The sequence below is a fragment of the Trichechus manatus genome, unplaced genomic scaffold, assembly GCF_000243295.1.
Source record: "Trichechus manatus latirostris isolate Lorelei unplaced genomic scaffold, TriManLat1.0 scaffold00007, whole genome shotgun sequence".
Classification (NCBI taxonomy): domain Eukaryota; kingdom Metazoa; phylum Chordata; class Mammalia; order Sirenia; family Trichechidae; genus Trichechus; species Trichechus manatus.
Genome location: NW_004443943.1, coordinates 30,681,436 through 30,694,573, shown reverse-complemented (window position 1 = coordinate 30,694,573; position 13,138 = coordinate 30,681,436). Strand labels below are relative to the sequence as shown.

The 13,138-nt window shown below is 41.2% G+C and overlaps 1 protein-coding gene across 1 annotated transcript in view; it reads left to right on the top strand.

Moving 5' to 3' along the window:
• Window positions 1-13,138, top strand: part of CFAP43 (cilia and flagella associated protein 43) — a 123,181-nt gene that overhangs the window by 61,961 nt on the left and 48,082 nt on the right. Inside the window, exons 13-17 of the mRNA XM_004370115.2 lie at window positions 2,207-2,347; window positions 4,511-4,683; window positions 6,025-6,174; window positions 8,514-8,644; window positions 9,825-9,972. Coding sequence (XP_004370172.1) covers window positions 2,207-2,347; window positions 4,511-4,683; window positions 6,025-6,174; window positions 8,514-8,644; window positions 9,825-9,972 — 743 coding nt within the window. The remainder of the gene's footprint in view (window positions 1-2,206; window positions 2,348-4,510; window positions 4,684-6,024; window positions 6,175-8,513; window positions 8,645-9,824; window positions 9,973-13,138) is intronic.

Genomic DNA, 13,138 nt, shown 5'->3' with positions numbered 1-13,138 from the left:
AATCATAGAAGCTGATGGTATGGCTCAAGGAGACAGGGTAGAAGCAAACCCAAATGCTTGATGGGGCCAAACAGGTAACATCAACATATAAGTTAGACCTCAAAGAATGTAGGTCAATGGTTGACGTAAGAGTGGATGCATGTCCTTTTTTATTTTTTTATTTTTATGTATCTGGTTGGCCAGAGTGGGGTGGGAAAAGCTGGATAAGTGGTCCACACTTTTAACATTTAAGTTGTGGACAGAGGAAGATGAGGCAGTGAAAAAAACTGAAGGAGGTTGGCCCAGAGTGATGAGAAAACTGGGAGTCACCCATTCTAGAAAGAGCTTGAAGAAGATTGGATGAAGATGTAAACTGCTGCAGAAGTGTGAGTGAGCTCAGGACTGGGATGAGGTTGGTAGTTTACCCAAACAGTGGGTGACCTCTGGGAGAGGTACTTCTTTGGAATGGAGAGACTAAGAGGTTAGCAAGGAAGTGGAAGTGAGAAAATGAAGTCAGTACCTGGCAACTCCTATTTTAAGAAGTTTGCAGTAAAGAAAAGAGAGTTGGAATGGTAACTTGTGTGGGGAAGCAGGGTTGAAGGAAGGGTCTTATTTGAAGACAGGGGAGTCTTGAGGCCTGAATAGAAGGAACCATAAGAGACCCAAGAAAATAAAAGGGGATAATTGATAGCACACGGTCTAATAGATTGGAGGAATGGGCTCATAATCACAGACGGGAGAGAGTTACTTTTTGTTCCTAATAAATGTCAGGAAATGTAAGAGGAGGGTGGAACAAAAAAAAAAAAAAAATTGCAATTCTTGATAAGAAAGTTGAGGTTGAGTTTGTGTCAGATGTCCTCAGTGTTCCTTGGGAAGGGCTGATGTCAGGCCCTGAGAAAGCGGGAACATCCAGAACAGTAACCATGGAGAGAGGGAGTAGAGAATCTGGATTGGGCTCCAGGCATGACAGACTTTGCAGAGATTGGATTACCTGGATTCCTAAAGGAGCAAACTCATATAAAGTCATGCAGTATTTCCACCATGCCCTCAATACCTTAGCTGCAGATGCAAAAAACAGATTCTTGAGTTTACCCAATATGTTGTTAGCTGCCATCTAGTTGGCCCCAACTCATGGTGACCCCATGCATAATGGTACACATGTGATCCATAGGGTTTTCATTGGCTGATTTTCAGAAGTAGATTGTCAGGCCTTTCTTCCTAGTCAGTTTTAGTCTGGAAACTCCGCTGAAACCTGTTCAGCATCATATTAGGAGTGGGAAAAATGACTGGAGTAGATTTTCAAAGAACCGGAGCATGCAGGGTGCTAATGAGTGTGGTAGACATGGTGGACTATGCCAAGAGGCAGCTGGTTTGAATGTGCCAATCTAGGCATCAAATTAAGAGAATACCCCATACAGATGTCTGGGATCATATGTGGAACCCACCCACCCCCAGGGCTTGCCAGTAGTACCAGAGCTCTGCTGGGCCTGGCTGTGAAGCCCTGCTTTTGATATTCAGACCAGATGGTCATCGTTAAGACTAAGATGGGGGTGATCTCATACCACCAAGAAAGAACCACAGGGAGCAGAGCGTGTCCTTTGGACCCAGAGTTCTTGTGCAGAGAAGCTCCTAGTTCAGGGGAAGGTTGATGAGAAGGACCTTGCTCCAGAGCTGACAGAGAGAGAAAGCCTTCCCCTGGAGCTGACGCCCTGAATTTGGATTTCAAGCCTACTAGACTGTGAGAAAATAATTTCTCTTTGTTAACACCAGAAAGAAAAAGAAGACTAAGATGAACTCAAGTTGAAACCTTGTATTTTATAAAATGGGTGCTCAGTTAAAGAACCTGGTTCTCAGTTACATTTACAACACTTGGGACTGTGTTTTCTTTTACATTTTGTATTTTAAAACCTTATAGAGGAGTGCAGTGCTCCTTACACAAATACAGAGGGAAGAAGAGCCAGCAGTTCAGGCTCCTCAGTTGTAGTGCTAAAATAATACACAGTGACAGGTCAATGGTCAAAAAAAAAAAAGAGAGAATATCCCATTCATTCATCAGGAATGTCCCTGCCACTTATGTTTTAAGTTCACTTTAAATGTCCAGTAAATAAATTTGAATCTAAAAGTTTAGTGAAGGCAAGTCTATAATGTCATATCTTAATTGGGAAGACAAAAAGGTTCTTAAACTTATCAGTGACTTCTTGTGGTGTTGATTTTTGTTTGTTTTCAGAGGTGGGCAAAGGCTTTTTACAAATATCCACAGTGTCTGTTTTGGAAACTGACATAGTGGAAGTGATGGTGCTTATCCCACTTCCAGAAACAGAAAGAAGCAGACTGGAAATATTTACTCTGCCTACAATACTACCACAAGGTAAAGAAAGAACAAGCAAGCAACCCTATCCTGTGCCCAGATAAGGTGCTACTATGGCTATTTATTTATTGCTGGTGATAGCATGAACACATGAAGAGGTAGAATAGCTTCCTTTTGTGCGTCTTTACAAAGTGAAGCTGGCGTGACTGCTAAACAATTTGAATAAAATATTCTTCTTTGTTTTAGATGACAAATACAGCTTGTATGGCCATTTTGCAAATATGTAATTATAGAGTATTGTTGTTGTTGTTGTTAGGGGCCATCAAGTCAATTCTGACTTATAGCGACCCTCTGTACAACAGAACAAAACATGACCTGGCCCTGCCCTGTCCTCATAATCGTTATTGTTGAGCCCATTATTGCAACCACTCTGTCAATCCATCTTGTTGAGGGTCTTCCTCTTTTGGTCTTTACCAAGCATGATATCCTTCTCCAGGGACTGGTGCCTCTTAATAACACATCCAAAGTATGTGACACGAAGTCTCGCCATCTTATAGAGTATAAGAGACCTGAAAACCCTTTATGATTTATTTAAGAACTCCTATACCATCATATGGAGCTCTGGTGGTGTAGTGGTTAAGAGCTCGGCTGCTAACCAAAAGGTCAGCAGTTCAAATCCACCAGCCACTCCTTGGAAACCTTATGGGGCCGTTCTCTGTCCTATAGGGTCGCTATGAGTCAGAACCAACTTGACAGTGACTAACAGTAGCAACAACAATACCATCATATAGTTCCTGGGTGGCGCAAAAGGTTAACATACTCAACTGCTAACCAAAAGGTTGGCAGTTTGAGTCCACCCAGAGGCACCTCTGAAGAAAGGCCAGGCCGTGTACTTTAAAAAAACCATTGAAAACCCTATGAAGCACAGTTCTACTCTGATACACATGGGGCTGCTGTGAGTCAGAATGAACTCCATGGCAACTGGTATGGTATGTATGGTATAAACTATCATGAGTTCTTCTTAATGACATGTATCTACTTAATTGATGAAATTACTCAAGACCTTACAAAAGAGATTTTACCTACTATCAGTCATTTAATACTCAAGTATTTCTAATGGAACCAAGTTTGTTTTTTTATTACTTAGTAGCCTCTGCAAAAAGGAGCCCTGGACCAAGACCTCCACCAGACTGAGTCCAGTACAGCTAGATGGTGCCCGGCTACCACCGCTGACTGCTCTGACCAGGATCACAACAGAGGGTTCTGGACAGAGCTGGAGAAGGATGTAGAGCATAATTCTAACTCACAAAAAAAAAAGACCAGATTTACTGGCCTAAAGGAGACTGGAGAAACCCCGGGAGTATGGCCCCCAGATACCCTTTTAGCTCAGTGGCGAAGTCACCTTCGAGGTTCACTGTTCAGCCTGGGAGTGGACAGCCCAGTAAAACCATGAGAGTAACGAGGTACAGGAGTCCAGTGATAAGGCCCAGAAGGCAGAAGGGGAGTAGGAAGCTGATGATAGGGAACACAAAGTAGAGTAAGGATATTGTCGATGTGTTGTGAGATTGTTAACCATTGTCATAGGGCAACATTTGTAGTAACTGTTAAATGGGAGACTATTTTGTCTTGTAAGCCTTCATCTTAAGTGAGAATAGCAGCACAATTAGAAGAGCGTAGTCAATGTCACTTAAATGTGTATGTAAAAAAATTTTTGAAATGGCGTATCTTTGGCTATGTTTTTTTTCACCAAAAAAAAAAAAAAAAGTTGAGAATTTAGAGGGTTAGAATGTTGTGGGGTTGTTAACCAATGTCGTAAAACAGCATGTGTGTTACTGTTACATGAGAAACTATCTGTTCTGTAAGCCTTCACCTGAAGTACAATAAAATATTAAAAAAAAAAAAAAAGGAGCCCTGGTGGTGCAAGTGATTAAGTGCTCGGCTGCTAACTGAAAGGTCGGCACTTCTAACCCAGCAGCCACTCCACAGGAGAAAGATGTGGCATTCTGCTTCTATGAAGATTTACAGTCTTGGAAACCCTATGGGGCAGTTCTACTCTGTCCTATAGGGCCACTATAGAACAGGTTTGATTAATGGGTTTAGCCTCTGCAATATTAATTACACACTTTAAAATCTTATTTGACTTTTCATAGTTGTTCATAATGATTAAAAAAATAAAATCAATACATGATGCAAGTGATCTCTCCTCTTCCCCAGACCTCATAGTTGCTGCAAGCTTTGCTGATGAAAGAGGGAAGCTGAGAGATGAATTCATTCATAAGTACCTGTATGAGATCGAGCATGCTCTTTCCTCTGCAGTCTTGGACTTCCAAAGCCAACGAATTTTTGGCTTCTGCAGTCACGTGCCATACATCTGTAGCTATCTTCTTCCTGAAACAGTATGCCAAAACTTAAGTGTGCTATAATTTATCTTAGAAATTGAGTCATACTGTGTAGTAGTCAGACATACTCCTCTTAACTGCTTTAACGTATGAGTCTAGTTACCAAATGGTTTTGTTATACATATTGATATAATTTCCTTGCATTAGACATATGTTAGCATTATTTGTTAATCTGTCATAAAATATGTTTGAACCATCTCACATGTATGTCACATATATCCTGCTTTTCAGATAAACATGCAGGTGACACAGTATTAGTTTAATGCCTTTAAAAAAACAACCTAGCATTAGGAAATCTGTTCCATAGGTGCCCAGAGACTATATGGTAGATGATTTTCAGTGGAACTTTGCAGCTGAGCCCTAAGCAAAATTGCACAAAGTAATTAAGCTATGTTTGGGGCATCCTTTATCCTCTCTTCAAACTTCTCCCATATATGTCACCTCTTGCTGCACTGGCCCAATGCCCTCCTGCTGCCTTTTGGCCATTCAGAGTTCCCCACTGATGTCTGTCTACCTGCCCCGAGATTATCTACCACCCTTCCTCTCTACACCCTTCAGTCAAAGCCTTTCTCTTCCAGAGTATCGAATGAAGACAAGGTATTAGATATAGAAGTTCAGAGAAGGAAGATATGGTTTATAGCAAGGGAGAATCAAGAAAATCTTTGTGGAGGAAGTAATATTTGAACTGGATTTTGAAGAATAGGTCAGATTTCAACATGGAGAAATATTGTGAGCAGTCTTAGGGGGCGGGTGAAGTGGGGAAGTCATGCAAAAGGGCATTCCACACAAAAGGAAGGCTGTGTGCAGAGGCATGGAGGTGGGAACACATGTGACACATAGAGGAAAATTGTCTAATTTATCTTGAGTTGAGCATGGGATATATGAAAATGATTAGTAAAAATAAAAAATTGTCAATGTAGGCTGGGATCTTTAACAGCAGGCTAACCTATAAAGAAGATTTTTCTTAGTTGGCGGAAACAGACTTTTATTTGCAAACAAAGATGAAAACTGCAAACACCGGTGCCAACTTTATCATCTATCAGTTTTTTACCAATAACAGTGTTTGCAGGTTTGCATATGACTGTATATGCACATGGACCCCTGGTGGTGCAGTGGTTAAGAGCTCGACTACTAACCAAAAGGATGGCAGTTCGAATCCACCAGCTGCTCCTTGGAAACTCTATGGGGCAGTTCTACTCTATCCTATAGGGTAGCTATGAGTTAGGATCAACTCGGTGGCAACAGGTTGGTTTTTGGTTTGGTATATGCACAACTGCAAACCCTAAAGTGCTGTCCCCTTATCTTTTCTATAATGTGATCATTTTCTTTGATTGGCAGGAACATACTGGTGTTTGCATTCTTAAACCACTCCAAAAAGTGAAAAGCAGACATTATGGACATGGAAAGCTGTATCTGTCTTCTCATGGATTGTGGCTCTTAACAGTAGCTAAAGGTGGAATTCTGTATATCCGAGATGCTTATACTTTGGTAAACTTTTTTTTTTTTTTTATTCTGGGAAGTATATAGTGATCTTGTATAAGGAACAAAAGCCCTTAGAAAAAGAATTGGAACTCTTTTTTAAGTAAATTGATTCGTAACTTATTTATCAGTGCTGGTATTGTTGACTTTAAAATTTCATTGGCGTTTTTATGTGTAGTGGTTTTCATCTCTAAGGGAGGGAACTCCAACCAGTAGAAGGAGATGTGCAAATCCAGAGCCCTGGGTCTGGGTACCAGAGATGAGCTCTAGCCTAGCACCTGCATCAGTTAGCTGTGCGTGTCCTGGCAACTCACTGAGCTTCACTGAGCTTCGGTTGCTCATCTGTAAGACTAAGAAAGCCATGCTTGCTCGCTCACTCTTTCTCTCTTGCAGGATTCTGGTGAGGGCCAGTGGGACAGTGTATGTGAAACTGCTTGGACATAGAGAATCACTGTGCAAACATAAGGGATTATTACTGAGCTCTCCCTGTCCTGAAGGCCTCCAGGCTGCTTGCTGTTGCCCCACCCTACTCTTGGCTGGATGCTGAGAGAACAGACAGAGAAGGGTGTGACCCTTAGTGAGTCCTCCCCGTCATTTGCACACCTCAATGCTTCTACCACCACTACTACCATTTCTAATTTCCATTGTTTTCATACCTCAGAAAGTAAAATTAATTCTTTCTCCCAAACAGCTGGGGGATACTTTTCTGGGTGTACTGCTCATAAGTATAACTTAATGTGCTCAGGTTTCTACACCACACACCTGAGGCCTTGCTTCTACCCACATGACACACTCCCATGAGGCCGTACATAATCCTGACCCCTCTCACTCACCTCTGCAAGAAAGCATATTTGGAATACAATTGGGCAAAAGTGATATTACTAATATATAGGATAAATCTGGAATCTCCCAGAGATTGTTTTTAAGTGAACTGTTTGCACACTCTGCTACACTCTTTCGTAGGAGCCCTGGTGGCACAGTGGTTAAGCGCTCGGCTATTAACCGAAAGATTGGCAGCTCACCCACCAGCCTCTCCTCAGGAGAAAGATGTGACCACCTGCTTCTGTAAAGATTACAGCCTTGGAAACCCTGTGGGGCAGTTCTACTCTGTCCTCTAGGGTCACTATGAGTCAGAATTGACTCAGCAGCAATAGGCTTTTTTTTTTTTTTTTTGTCTACACACTTTCTTACTCAAAGGATTTGTAATATATATTACAACTGATAGTGACAGGACATGGCAAGACATCAAGAGTTGTTCTAGGCTATTCTATCACTTATACTAGCAAGAAAGCACCTCATGTAAGATTATTCATGGCAGCACTGTTAGTAAAAGCATCCTAGTGTCCATTAACAGAGAAATGGGTACATTAATAATGGTACATGAATAATACATAAATAAAGTATGTATAAAATAAAATATTATGCAGCTGTAATACAAAGTGAGGAAATCTTTCTGCAGTAATATGGAAAGAACCCCAAGAAATAATGCTGAGGAAAAAGCAAGATGGGTCATATATGTATTATGCTACAATTTGTGTAAAAAGGGTATGGGGATATAGTCTAATTTGCTTATATATGCATTTAAAACGCCTGAAAGGAGGCTTAAGTTACTAATTACATTGATTGCCTGTGGCAGATACGCGTGGTTAGGGGATGGGGACAGGAAGGAGACTTTCATTGCATATTCTTATATAGATTTTGAATTTTGAACCATTTGAATGTACTGTCTGTTGAAAAATAATACTTTTTTTTAAAAAAGACATCATGGTTGAGAACCAGTGTGAGACAAAAATCTTAGCTTTTAGTCAAGGAGTTTAAACCATTGCTCTGTGTACCAAATTAGTGTAGATATGTTTTGTTTGGTCAGCGAAGTATTTTAAGAATTGCTTTAATTAGAATCCTCCTAGTGGGACATGTTATCTTCTACTCTCGACAGGGCCCCCCACCCCTCTTTCATCACCCTCAGCCTCTTCACACATTGATGAAACCAGCCGAATTCCTGAAGGCATCTGCATTTGCATCTCTGCTTGCCCAAGGTCCCTCCCTCACTTTGTAGCCTTCAGCAAGTCCATTAACTTCTTTGTGTCTAATTTTCCTGTTGTGAATCGATAATAATTACCCTCTTTCCCTACTACTTGAAGGTAGTTGGAGAATGAATCAGTATTTGTAAATGTGTTTTGAACTGGTGATTTTAAGTGCTGTGTATTACCAAAAGGCTACTGTCATACCAAATAAAATGCTCTTCACACATAGAAAAGGATTTACAAAAACCCAGGTAGTCCCCTTAGAAAAGCCATGTGGTAGACTTGCATTTATAATTTCTGCATTTTGTTCCTGAAACTGTTTAGGAAACCTTTGCTCAGTGTCGGAGTCATTCTTACCAGGGGCAAGGGATTCAGTCATTGAAAGTTTCAATGGATGGACAAGACATTCTGGTGAATGGGAGAAATGACGGCACCCTTGTTTGTCTAAAATGGAAGTACGTATGGTACACAGTAAACACCTCCACGAGGCACGGGCTGATTAGCACTCTGTTGTCAAACTCCTAGAGGAGCAAAGGGAAGGAGGATAATTCTGAATAGTAGATAACTTTAAAAGATCATAAACCAAAGCCAAACCCATTGCTGTCAAGTCGATTCCAACTCATAGCGACCCTATCGGACAGAGTAGAACTGCCCCACAGAGTCTCCAGGGAGCGGCTGGTGGATTGGAACTGCCTACCTTTTGGTTAGCAGCTGAGCTCTTAACCATTGCACTACCAGAGCTCCTAAAAGATCATACAGACCTCTAAAAACCCTGACATATATATGTATGTATATGTAGACACACATACTTACTTTCTTAATTAGATTTTAGTTAAACTAATATTAAATTATTTAGATTTTGCTTAGGTTAAAATAATTAAATACTACCCAAGCACAGAGATGACGACTGAGCGGTAGAGAGCGTTCAGTGTGCTTGTGACATGAAAAAGACAGCCTGAACTTCAAAGAGTGCCTTGTTTCATCTGCAGATGGGCTGTCAAATACTGAGCTAAGTGGTCAATGTGCAATTCAATTCAGCAAACATAATGTTTCATGGTGCCTCCTGTGATCAAAACAGTGATAAAGCACGGCCTTTCTCGGCCTTTCTCGCTAACATTGTGAGCGTGTTAAATATTGCTGAGATATTTGTGTCATAACAATTTTGGTAGCACTTTATTTCAAAAACCATCATGCCTGTTTTATTCATTAAATTCCTGAATAAAATGTTAACTTGTATCTCACTCTCTAACTGGTTGCCGTCGATTGATTCCTACTCATAGCAAGTGATCATGTATGTGTGCACAGTCCCTGGTATGTTCTTAGGGCTCAGTCGTCCCGGTGGCTTTCCTATGTAATGGCCACAGTGGGTACAGAGGACATGTTGGGTAAGGGTTTGGGGAGAGCATGAGGACAGGTCACCCCAGAGAGGTCAAGAGGCTTGTGGTGTCCTATAGCCCATGAAAGGGCTCTCCTACAAGAAGTAGAGTCTTAATTATTACAGAGCACTGTGGAAAATTGTCCACATATGTCTTACTTTGTGCAAAAATGGTTATATATCTGGAAATAATACTGCTAAATGTAATTTTTTTTAATTATAATTTTTGTCACTTGTGTGTTTTCTTTCTATTAATATAGGCGATTTGGAGGAGTCTTAGCCACTGACAGTCTTCACCACTACTTGAAACTTTCAACTTCTCTGAGCAACACCATGGATGAGGAGAATGCCTGTATGCATACAATAAAAAGAGATTCCTTAGATTTGGGATCAGATCATGAAAAAACAGTTGAGTTCCAGTGTAGCTTTCTTTCTCTTTTTAAATTAGAGATCAACTTGCAACTTGTGGTTTTCTTTAAGCAGATACTTAGTAATATTCTTCTTTATACAGGTGTTCCATGATTTTCAAAAAGAGTATGAGCTACATCTGAGATTAAATATTCAGATTTTCTCAAAGCAGTCACAAATATTATATCTCAGATGTCATTCAAACCATAGTACGAAGATCTGGGTTTCCCTGAAAAAAAGAATTGTACTACCAATACTGGTGCTTTGCCAAACAGGTCTCTCTATAATTTTATATCACATATATTATTTAGGAGGAGTCCCTAGGTGGTGCAAACAGTTAACATGCTCATTGCTAATCAAAAGGTTGGTGGTTTGAGGCCACCCAGAGACACCTTGGAAGAAAAGCCTGGTGAACTACTTCAGAAAAAAATCAGCCATCGAAAACCTTATGGAGCACAGTCCTACTCTGACACACATAGGGTCGCCATGAGTCTGCATCAACTTGATGGCAATTCATTCGATTTTTATTATTTAGGAAGCTCTTAGCCAGAAAACAACACTCAATCACTCACTTAATAAATATTCATTGAGAGCCTACAGAGTTCTAGGCTGTAGGGATGTAGCTATGAATAAGATAGAAAAAATCTTCTGCTTTCATGGAGCTTACGTGCTAATTGGGGGATGGGAATGGACAGGGAGAGGCTGATAAATAAACAAGAAAATGTTAGATAGTGACAAGTTCTATTAACCAAAGAAAAATAAATTGATGTGATAGAGTTTGTCTAGATAGTCCCACTGGGAAGAAGGCATTTAAGCTGAGATCTGAAAATTAAAAAAAGTGCCACAGGACGCAAAGGTAAGTTTGAGGGGGCAAGAGTACTTAGGGCCAAGGGAAAAAGTTTGAAAGAGCTCGGTGTGTTTGAGGACCTAAAAAACGCCTGTACAGTTGAAGTGAACAAGGGAGAGAGTGGAAGGAGATGAGGACCTGCAGGTGGGAAGAGACCAGGTAATGCAGGGCTTTGTAAACGGAGCAGAGAGTTTGGACTTTATTCTACATGCTGTGAGAACCTATTGAAGTGTTCTGAGCAGAGAATTAACAAGATCTTATTTACATTTTTAAAACGATCATTTGTTGCTGTATGGAGAACGTTTCCTGTAGGGGAGTAAGAGTGGAAACAGGAGATTAGGAGGTTATGGCAGAGGTCCAGGTGAAGATGACGGAGGTAGAGGATTGGTTGTCTAGAAGGAAAGTGGTGAATTTCAAATAGGTTTTGGAGGTAGAGTTGACAGAACTCGCTGATGGGTTGGACATAGAGGGAAAGAATGGACTCAAGGATAACTCCTAGAATTTTGAACAACATAAACAACTATGTAGAAGATGGTACCATCCACGGAGATGAGGAGGACTGGGGGAGCAGCTTTGGGAAGGGAGAAGGAAATTATGAAGTCAGTTTTACCTATGATGAACTTCAGAAGCCTATTAGACATCCCAGTGGAGATACCAGGTAGGACATTGGATAGATGAGTCTTGAGTTCTGGGGTGACGTCAGGATTTGGGTTGCTGCTTTAAGATTCAAGGGCATATAGATTGCATTTAAGGTCTTGGAAGAGTGAATGGCAAGAAAACAGAAGGGGGCCAGGACAGAGCAACTTCTAGAGATCCCCAGAAGAGTTTGGGGAAGCAAAGTAGACTGAGGAGAAGCGATCAGTGAGGTCAGAGGAGAACCAGGAGAGTGTGACATCCCAAACTCTTTCCAGACATTTTGTTGCAAAGGGGAGCCTAGAAATGGCATGGTAGTTAAAGGGGAATTTGGAGTTCAGTCGAGAGTAGTTTTCTTAAGATAGGAGGTACCAGGGCAGGTTTGGATCCAGTAGAAGGGAGAAATGGAAGAGGCAGAGAGAGAGAGGATAATAAGAAAAGTATAATGACCTGGAGAAGGAGGAAAAGATTAGATCCTAAGCACAAATGGGAGCCCTGGTGGCACAGCGGTTAAGAGCTCAGCTGCTAACCAAAAGGTCAGTAGTTCGAATCCACTAGCCCCTCCTTGGAATCCCTGTGGGGCAGTTCTACTTTGTCCTATAGGGTCCCTATGAGTCAGAATTGACTTATATCCTATAGGGTCGCTGTGAGTTGGAATCGACTCAATGGCAACGAGTTTAAGCACAGATGAGGGTAGGGGTCATGCCTTGATGGGCAGGGGCACTTGGTTCACAGTAACGAGAAGAAAGACACAGAGTGATTTAGTGACAATGTGACCTGTCTGGTTGTTTCTACTTTCTCAATGAGAAATGTGGCAAGATTATTAGCTAAGAGGGGGCTGATAGTAGCAGAAGAGTGTGTAGGAGGTTTAAGGAGATGAAAAGATGTGAAATAGTCATTTTGGAGAGAGCAAAGTGAATATGTTTGAGAAATGTAAGATTTCCAGTCACCATTAAGTGCCCGTTTAAGGTTAACCAGGTAACTGTGTGCCCCAGGTTTCAGGGGACATTCCTGGTGTCTTGTCTGATTAGCACCTATTTTCACTCTCAGAAGTGTCCCAGTTTGGACACCAAATTTTGTGGCTGCCTAGTTCATGGCCATGAACTTAAAAGTCAGGCCAGTTGAGTGGTGAGCTTGTCTCAAGTTACATTTATGAGCCCAGTATAGGCATGGCGTAGGTGGATTGTTGAGTTTAACAAAATTTGGGGCTTTGCCAGGTGTGTATGCTGGAGAGACAGACATGGGCAGAGAGGTAAAGAGCGATTATTATGGAATCTAACCTGGACAGGGAGGACTGTGGTGGGTGAAATTGTGTGTGTGTGTGTGTGTTTTTTTTTAGGGAGAGAGGTGCGGGTCAAAGGATTGCAGCATCTGTGAGCCAAAACACTTAGTTGCTGGAGGAGGAGTTCTGTGGGACAGGAGGCTGTGGATAGACATCAAAGTGGTTGCAGTTGAGATTTTGGGCATGGTTGTACAGGATCAAGGATATGGCCCATGGAAGTGGATGGCTGCAGTGGAGTGGACGTAAGGTCATTATTATGTTTTCCTAAATGTGATAACTATGTTTTTGAGTTTCCGACCAACAAATAGGAAACCACTCAAAACTGTTTACATCACTGATGGATTTAAACTTTATAAAACACACGGAAAACTTAAATTTAGAAATAAAGGCCGTGCCTTCACCAT